This window comes from Lissotriton helveticus, chromosome 1_1, assembly GCF_964261635.1.
Source record: "Lissotriton helveticus chromosome 1_1, aLisHel1.1, whole genome shotgun sequence".
Lineage (NCBI taxonomy): Eukaryota > Metazoa > Chordata > Amphibia > Caudata > Salamandridae > Lissotriton > Lissotriton helveticus.
The window spans coordinates 2,067,766,587-2,067,776,470 of record NC_136057.1 but is presented as its reverse complement, the minus strand read 5'-3'; the positions used below and the strand labels follow the sequence as shown (position 1 = coordinate 2,067,776,470).

Below are 9,884 nucleotides of genomic sequence, written 5' to 3'. Positions count from 1 at the left end.
AGTTTGGGCTGGACTGTTCCAATGAGGAACTTGGTAAAAACTGATTTGCATAAGGATGGGTCCAAACTGAAGTGACATAGTGGCAAAAAATGATGGATTGGGATGCGGCATTAGCGATTGCCAGTGGCTGAGATTAATTGAAGCTTTCCATCCACCACCTTGTTGTTTTTGAATCTGCTGCTCTAAGTGCCCTGAGTTATGCCCAGACATGGGCCCTGGACTCAGTGTGCCACTGGAACCAAACTATACCTGGCTGAAGAGCCCTAAGGCAAAATCGATTGTAGGTTTCTTGTGTTCCACTTCACGGAGAACTTAGCCTGGAAGCTCGGGCTGTACTGTTCCCATGAGAAACAGGGTCAAGACTGAGTTGCATATGGCTGGATCCAAACTGTGGTGGCCAAAAAGCAATGGATTGGGATACAGCCCAAGTGATTGCCAGTGGCTGAGAATAATTCAATCACTTTATCCATCACCTTGTTGTATTGGCACTATTAGACATTTTCTTGTCCTAACCATGTGGTGCCTGCAGCCTGTTTCCTGGGTAACATGACTAGATGCAGTTGGTCTTTGAGTTTTCCTCCCAGATAGCCACACAGAAGAGGGACTGGGGTTGGCAGGATGGAGCTGTGCACAGCCTTACTTGCACTTCAAAGCCCTTGTCTCATCTCACACACAAAGAACTTCACCCTAGCCTTTTCTGCTCCCGGAAAGACTGGGACAACAACAGGGAGGCAGGAAATTCTAGATACTTCTGTGTGGGGACAACTCAAAAAGATTCTTCTACTTTGAAGCTGGCATTCGGTATATTAATAGGACCCTCAGACCCACTCTTCAGTACACTCCTGGGCCTGAGGATATCGCATAACGACTGCCCTGCTGCCAGAGGAAAGCCCTGCTGCATAAGGCCTGCACTGCAGTCTGAAAAGGAAGAGGGGACCTGCTCGCTTTATCCCAGGCTGAAGTGACTCCAAGGGTCAGGCAACTGATTTCCTGTTCTGAGATATATGAACACAACAAGCTCCAAAGGCCTCGCTGAAACTGCCAGCTGACCTACTGCACTGGACCTCCCTGAGCCATGCTGGCCTCTGCTGGAATAAGTTCCTGATCCCCAAGTGGTGCCTCGCCAGGTCCTGGGCCATTGTCTTGCCTAGAGAGAGCTCCTCCTGGCCTAACTTAAGGTGTCACCAAATCTGGTGCAAAGTAAATCGAATTCACACAAAGCTTCGATGTCCAGCGGCAAATTTCAGAGGAACTGACGCAGAGCAAAACCCCACAAAGCTTCGCCGCATAGCTTAATTGGAACAGATGCCAGTCAACATGAGGCCTCCCCAAGCCAATGCTGTGCAAACAGCACAACAAGGACATAAAGCATAATTGTCAGCTTCATTGTTGTCAGCCTGAATATGTGTAATTCTTTCCCGGTCCAGCGCGACCAGAAACCCTCATGTGGCACTTTGCACTTTTTGGTGCTACCTTTATCTAAATCTTTAAAATTGCACATCTCCAGTTCTATTAGTTTGATTTTTGTCGTTTTGGTCTCAAATAATGTATTGCAATCTACTCTGATTCTGAATGATTGTGGGATTTTTCTTATGTTGTGTTTTCACTTTATTACTGTTCAAGTGCTTTACACACTGCCTCTAACATAAGCCTGGATACTTTTGTGCTAAGCTACAAGAGGATTAAGCACAGGTTAATATAGTTAATATGGACTGTTGCTTGAGTAGAGGTTCAACCCCCTCAACCAACAACCCAATTTCTCACAAGGAAGACTTGTCTATCACATTGAATCATATACAGAACATCTAGGATCATCTGACATAGGGAAAGACTCTCATGCAGTGTTCAAGATCATAGCAAAGAATAGCAGTTCCTGAGTTTAGGAGCAGTGAGAGTTCTGGTGATGGACACAGAATTTCAGCAGATAGGCAATCCAGAATAAAGGACAGCATCAATAATTCGAACTGCATGAGGAACATTATTAGAATTATCATATGTAGGAAATGCCCGGGTAATCAACTTTCTTAAGGGACAGGGAACAGCAGGATTAAAAGACTCACTCTCTCAAACCAGAGGAACTCCTTCTTCAGTCCACCTCTTAAGCTGGTAAGAATGTCTGCCTCCAAGCTTTAGGTGAGTCTAAAAAACAAGTCTGATTGGAGGAAGAAAGTTCCAGAGAGTGGTCAAAAAGTAAGGTTTGTAGCCCTTGTAAATGAGTTGAAGCAATGCAATGGTTCTCATTGGTGAGGGGGGAAAAATGCCTGCCCTCGTCCGGAAGATGAAGGTCAGGGTAGGATGCACTAAAGTGATTTTGCAGCTGTAAGGCTGGCAATAGGTGGGAGAGGGTTGTTGCAAGTGGCATTTAGAGCCGACTCTTCCATCACAAAAGCAGAGGAATTGATGCAGTGTTTGCACCGGCTGAGATGGCTGTCTCTGTCTGAAGAGCTGAGTTTTTGACCAGCCACAAAAACAGTGATCCCATCAGTGGAATCATCTGACTCGAAGGTGTACGGGGCAGCCAGAGAAAGCATAATGCGGCTTGGTGGAGGACCGTGCCTACTTCCCATTATAGTTTACTCCATCACAGCACATAGCGCTGAGGGCTGTCAGAACCTCATCGAGTGCTCCCTGGCATGCTTACACAACATCTCACCTAACACCAGCCCTAGCATCTGAAAACTTGATTCCAATACGAAAATAATTGTCTTTATTATTCAAAGCACAAAATAGTTTTTCTTTATTTTCCACAAATAGCCAAATTACATCAGCAACACATTTATTTCCAAAATGTTGCATTTTCTACACAGTGAAATATACCAAAACGCGTGGATTTTGACACCAGTTTTTTTATTTGTATTTATTGTTAATGAGTTTTGAAACATGAACTTTTTTTTATTAAATCACTTCCTTGAAAAGTTTGGCAGGCACTCATTAAACATTTAAGGTTCCAGTAAGATCAGAATTCTCATTTTACAAAAACAAGCTACAACAATATTGATTCAATTCATCATATGTGACTCGGGACTTACGAGAAAATAAAGTTTAATAATTTTAGATGGGAAACTTGACCAGTATGGTACGACATAGTCCTGTGGCATCTAATGTGAATAATTTAACTCCGAATTGAAAAACAATTCTCGGCGTCATAAATAAAAGCAAAGTGTGGGAAATCGGTTTTGGTTAATAGACCAGTTCTGATTAAAGGACTCTATTAACACATGGATATTATGATCTGGGCTGAGGAAGCAAACGTTGAGGGCATCTTACGTAAATAAATAGCTTTCTAGTGAAAAAAATATATAACGGACTTCATCAAGTCTTGATTCGTCAAGGTCAAGCTGCCTGACTTGACCTATAGTGTTGGTTTGCACCTTCATATGGAAGCATTAGAAAAAAAAGACATTCATAATCTGTTAGGAGCGTGTAAATAGCCCATGTATTTAGCAATTTCTTCTGTGGACTTCTCATGCAAATCGAGTAACCACCTGGGTCATAATGACAAAATATTTAAAGCAGGCTAGTAAAATTATTGAATAAAGCAGCAAAGTATAATTTGCATCAATTTTGGAATTTTGTATAGTCAGAACTAATGTGCAAGAGAAAAAGTGAATGCTGTCCTCCAGTGTGATCCAGGACCAGCGCAGGGGCTGTGATTATGGAGCAGAGTCATTTGTAACCACAAACTCTTCTTAAAAAAAACAAAGAACTACAATAAAAATTAAAAACGCATTCTTCTAAGCCTTTGAATTCCACATTCACACATATAATCAGTTATGTGACCTTAAGCAGTACTGATGAGGCATAAATAGCAGTGGCTGTTATATTTCCAATCAATCACCCTCCGCCAAGTCAATACCTAATAAGATGCCAACACAATTTCAGTTGGTAAAGGAGGGGCGCAAGAGAGAGTGCCCTAATTATGACCCTAGGACTGCTGTTTGGCCCCCTCCAAAACCATACAAGAGGAAGAAATGGCTGCCACCTATCCTACCTTACGGCCTAAATGCCAGTATCCGGTCTGACTACTGCATGATGATGGTCTGGATGTTGCCAACACCAGCTCAGACTTGCGATACATTGCATCTTGATGATCACAAACGTGATGCCTGGTCAGCAGTAAGATCGGATATTCTTAAATTATATTCATGCCAGGCCTATCTTCATTAACAACAATATTGGTCATCTTTAATGCTGTATGAAAGGTAATATACAAAAACATACTTTTTTTACCAGTGGATTAACCAAGATGAAAGCATTGCCTCCCACATTAAGTAATTAATGGTACAATCTTTCAAAGTGCCTGAGGTATGAGGATGGGCTGAAAGACTACACTTAAGGTTGAAGGATCGATATTTTCACTTTTAGCTTCTTTTGAGAAAGCTTTTCCTAGTTCACACCAAAAGTATAGCCAGTGTCTCCTTCTTCGGTATTGATGAAATGACATCTTACAGGTTGAATCCAAGGTGCAGCCCTTGATATTGTTCTCTGTTTTCTGGATTCCACCTCGCATTTTTCAGTCCAACTCTGTTGTTCATTTCGAAAGTCTGTCAGCTTCCACTTTTTTTACTGATTGTGGTGTGAGTCAACGATGATGAAACAAAGTGATCTACTGACAGCACTGAATACATTTTATGGTACCCATGCACTTCACACACAGGTTTATTTTGTGTTTAAGGAAAGCATATTTTTCACATAGAATACACCTTGAGCAAAATACACTACCGTTTGGTACAGTGGGTCTCAGCCAAAAACAAACTTATATATATATATATATATATATATATATATATATATATATGCAAAATACAGTTTTCAAAATATGCGTCTCTTGCAAAACAAGGTCGAATGTGGACGCCATATGGTTAATTTTGCTGTAGGTTGCAGACACTCTAAACTCGGGGATCTTAAAATACATGTTTCATATGCTTTATTCCATACGTTTTAAAGAAAATCATGATAATCAATGTCCAAAGTCCCAAAATGAATCCGCTTGGAGGATGCCAATCTTTCTGCTTTGGTTTCTAGATAAACAAAAGAATATTCACATTGTTAATGTTAGCTTTAAAACATAACGAGCAATAACTATATCCATACCGATAATTGCGTTCACGTCATATTTCAAACTCAGTTCAGTGTATGTCATCAACATGTATAAAGTCCAATATTTTTACCCCCAAAAACTATATAGATATACATATGTTAAATTGATTAAACAGTTTAAAATTATATGATTTGCAACAGAATGAGCTAATGGTCTAATGTTCACTCGCTGGTATTCAACGTACTTCTATCGCAGAGAAAGAAAAACAAAATGTGAAATGTACAGGAAACAAGGTATTACATCAACGGAATTGGTCATATTCTCTTAAGCGTGTTTTTCATTTTTCACTTTACTTTCCAGGACTGAAGAGGCAGCGCTGACTCAAGCCTTAAAAACCTGAAATGCCTATGGCCAAGTTCTTTTAAATTTACTTTCAGAGCTCGAGATGGCTAAATATAGAGACAGCGAAGTAGAGAAAGGGAAAAAGAAAGGGCACCAGAGAGAGAGGAAACTTACAAAACCCTGAAATGAGAAGCCACAAGATATCCATTTAAGGCAGCCAAGGAGAAACAGGAAAAGGTCAAAAAAAGTAACAAGATCAAAAGATGTAACTGAAAGAGGAATAGAGAAAGCAGTTCATGATTAAAGAAGAGACACAGAAGTTGGATAGACCGAGAAAGCTAAACAAGTGCAAGTAGAAAGGTAATGTGTAAAAGTGGATCAAATTGTCACGAAGGAGGCAACACGAGATACAACACAGAATTAACTGGAAAAAACAGGTTAGGTACACAGTCACAAAATGAGATAAAGAGGGAAAAAGTTGGACTGAAATCAACACGACACGAGAGTTAGATAGAATGACAGTAACTATAAAGTGGGGGGTGGGGTGACCTGCATTTGCCAATAAATCTGAAAAAACACGAGATGAACAACATCTTAACAAACAAGTAATACGTGAATCAGATGAGACCTGGGGGTTTGTGCTACACAGGAGAATATAAAATAGTATAAATGCATTCACTTTAACAGTATATCAAAGTTCGCTTTAAATTCATACTCATAAAATTGCCCTTTTGGCTAATTCACCGAAGTGTTCCTTCTTTGGCAACAAGTAGGGAGATCTGAGGACCAAAGCAGGCCAGTTTTGGATCTGCTTAACGTTTTCGGCAGGTGATTAGGTTTCACATAGCACTATATACCACACCTTACAACATGAACTAGAATATAAGCAAGCTGTTACCTGCAGGAACGTCAGCAGGAACAATGCGATAATGAGAAGTTATTCTTGATGGAGCTTATGTAAGCTCTTGTAACTCTTTAGTTGTATTGTGAGGTGAGGCAGGGAGAGGAAAGTACGTATGGAACAAGGATCATGAGGTGAAGCAGAAGGATTAAGGAGAGCCTAGGAATTGGACAAATTGGGGGAATAGTAAAGCCGGGGTGTTTTGCGGGTGACCTGCAGGAGTGGCATAGATATGGCTGGGGTGGACCACAGACATCAAAATAGGAGCTGTGAAAAAAGCTGTAGCTTTATTATCTTCTTCAATATTAGGAAGTCAGTAGTAAATACAAATGTGTGGAGCAGTCTATTCCAGAATGATTAAACCTCTGTGTCAGGTAAGCTTGCTGGCAGTTCAGTCAGGAGAGTGGTGACATTAAGGGATCGGTTCAGGCTAGTACTGTGAATTTGAGGATGGCCACTTTTCTTGTGTGCAGCACTTTGTGCATGGTACAGGCATTTTGACTGTGTCGGGTACTCGATGGAGAGCCCATGCAACTGATAGAAAGGATGTCATATTTGTTCCAATCTTCAGAGGAGCAGCCACGGAATTTTCTTTGTGGCTCACGGCATCCATTAAAATACAGTGGCATCACTCAAGGTAACCCATTCAAGGAGAAAGACGCCCACAGCATCATGATTTTCAGAAAGACTTAAGATACCTAGACAGGCTTGTTGTCGTCAGGAGCCAACAAGGTGGAAATCTTACCTCCATGCTGATAAAATGACCTACAAGGCTCTGCTAGCCGAATATGAAGCAGTCATCAAGGAGGAAAAATTGCGGTTCGGCACCAATTAACTTGTCTCAGACAAATCCACAGAAGGTCTTTTTAAGCTAATCAGGCTCTTTTCTGTCCCCACCGCTCCATTGAGTATAGAGAATTCCTCAGATTTTTGCAACCGAATGGCCACATTTTTCTATTCAAAAGTGGTGGGTATATATAAAGATCTGGAGATCCACAACTCTTAATTTTTCGAATTCTTAGAATATACAGTCTCAGGCATTTGACCTTCAATGGAATTGGTCTATTTTAGATAATCACTTTTTTTTTTGCTGACACAACAGTGGACAGAATGGGATCTGCTTGGTATTAAATCGGTCTCCCCACTATAACTTTGTCCCACTAATATTCTGCAATTAGAAGCCAACAGTATAGTTCTGCATCTTATGGAAACTATTAATAAGTTCATTGAATCCGGATGTTTTAGTCTAATATGGAAAAAGGCGGTAGATAAGCAGCTGCTCAAAAAGGCCAATTTGGATCCAAAAAACTACCACCCTATCTCCCTGTTCCAAGTACCCACTAAAATCCTTGAGAAACGTTTGAACTCCCAGATTAGGAACTATCTTGAACAAGTCCAACTCCTAGACGCCTCTCAATTTGGATTTAGGAGTAACCATGGGATTGAGATAGCACTAGTATCAGAAGTCAATAACATCAGTTCCATGGTGGATGCTGGGGAGGATGCGGCGCTGGTCCTTTTGGACCGATCTGCAGCTAATGATACCATCTCCCAGACTCTGATTGTAGAGCGGCTACAGCAGCTGGGGGTCACAGACTTGGCACTCAAACCCCTGGCATCTTTTTTAAGTGACAGATCACATTTGTTAATCTTGGAGCAGTTTTGCTCTGATTACATAATGTTTCCTGTGGGGTGCCTCAGGGCTCCTCTTTGAGTCCTATCCTATTCAACTTATATTTCTCCCCACTAACAAAACTTATCAGATAGTTTGGGCTCCAAGCTCTGTCCTATGCTGATGACACCCAAATTATTGTGTCCATTATCTGTAGAAGCTAAAGCCCTGACAATTCTGGTGGCTTTTAAGACTCTTGCAAGGCAACTGTCTGGCCCTTGTCTAACTCCACTCATAACTGTCATGAAGGCAAAAATCATCAATTACCTCACCTACAGCCAAGAGATCATGCAAGGGAAAGACAACAGCCACATGAACAAAATAATAACAAGAACATTCAAACAGGTGCTGGGCTTACCAAAATCTTGATCCCCCCGCTCAAATGCGTCTTGAGTTTGGTCTTCAAGACCATCAAGCAGTAGGGCGGGGAGCATACATCAGGCTGTGCAATAAGTTGCGTACCTCCAGAGAAGGAAGCCTGGAGGCCCTTTTGTGGGTGGAAATCTCAGCTGGTCGACTTGGCAGTTCATACCGGCGCTATCTGCAAGATTCTTTAAAACTCCTTGATACAGAAGAAATCTGGACCTCTAATCCATCGCAGCAAGCACTTAAAATTCATATTAAAAGAAACGTCCGCCTCTGGTCCTTTCATTCGGATAGAGCCCAACTGGTGCAACGTAAGCACGCCTGGACAATTGAATCAGGATTTAAGCCAGGTATTATGGCACCCCATCTGTCATGTACCTACTCAGTGCTGTGGAAAAAAAGATTTTTGGCCCTCAGAATGGGTTTATGGCCATTCCTGTATCATTTACCAAGATGGCGCTGTGCAAATTCCAACATAACGTGCAGGGGCTGCGGGAGTAGCACAGAAACAATTGAGCACGTGGTATGTCTATATCCTGCAGTCCATGACGAACGAAGGATCTTGTTAAAGAGCGAATGGAATAAACTTGACATTCGCACGTGCCGGCAAGCTATCCTTGCATCAATGAACCCGGACAATCCACAGCTTAATATCCGGTTCACCAAGATCGTCACAGGAACAGTAGGAAAATGTATAAACAGTGAGAACCAGCAAGTCATCAACGGTTAATTATTAAAGGACAGATTAAGCCCTACATTGTTCTACTGATTTGCACACTTCTCCGCACCACTCAAGAGTAGCAGACTACGGCCTCTGGCATACGGACTATCTTGCTTTCCTGTGTATCCCTGGAACTTTCAAATTATTGCATGCAGGGATTTTATTATATAAATGGTATTGCATTACCAGGAACTTCCCCACAAATATGGAATTACATTATTAGCGTTATTCGTTATTGCCTTTTAATAACGAATGTCTGCCCGTGGCCCTAGAAGATGATAAAATCAGAATGGATAATTATGGTTTTCAACTGACTTTTTAATTACTTTAAAAAAAAATGAGGGTCGTTCTGTCTAGACGAGTTAATACTTTTATTATGACAAAAAATAGGTTTCTAGGATTTTAAATTATTTTCTGATGAACTTTCTTTTCACTCGTTGTGATGGTACAAATGTAAATATCTTAATAACCATTCTTGATATACGTTTTTTTTTATGGATGCATGTTCACCATTGTAATGATTTTTAATAATCAAACAAAGTATTTCCAGAGTCGTGTCCATCTTGAGGGACATCAATGCGTCTGCCTCGAATTTTATAAAATGTATGCAGGCAGTGGCTACATGAATGGAGATAATCTACCTACGGCTGAAAGCGGATATAACGGAGGGCTTGATCTTTGTTGGGCAACCCTCCATGTGGTACAATCTGTGGTGGCCTGACAGGCTGGGGGACTTACCCACTCCAACAGACTTTGCAAAAAATCTTGGATCACTGGTTGATAGAAATCTATTCGATTTACAGGTAAATAGGACAGTCTCTACCTGTTTTTGGGTAGTTAC

At 41.1% G+C, this 9,884-nt stretch overlaps 1 protein-coding gene across 1 annotated transcript in view; it reads right to left on the bottom strand.

The window, feature by feature from the left end:
* Positions 1–4,771: 4,771 nt before the first annotated feature.
* Positions 4,772–9,884, bottom strand: part of PIGK (phosphatidylinositol glycan anchor biosynthesis class K) — a 382,594-nt gene continuing 377,481 nt past the window's right edge. The window contains exon 11 of the mRNA XM_078645245.1: positions 4,772–5,021. Coding sequence (XP_078501371.1) covers positions 4,905–5,021 — 117 coding nt within the window. The 3' untranslated portion in view covers positions 4,772–4,904. The remainder of the gene's footprint in view (positions 5,022–9,884) is intronic.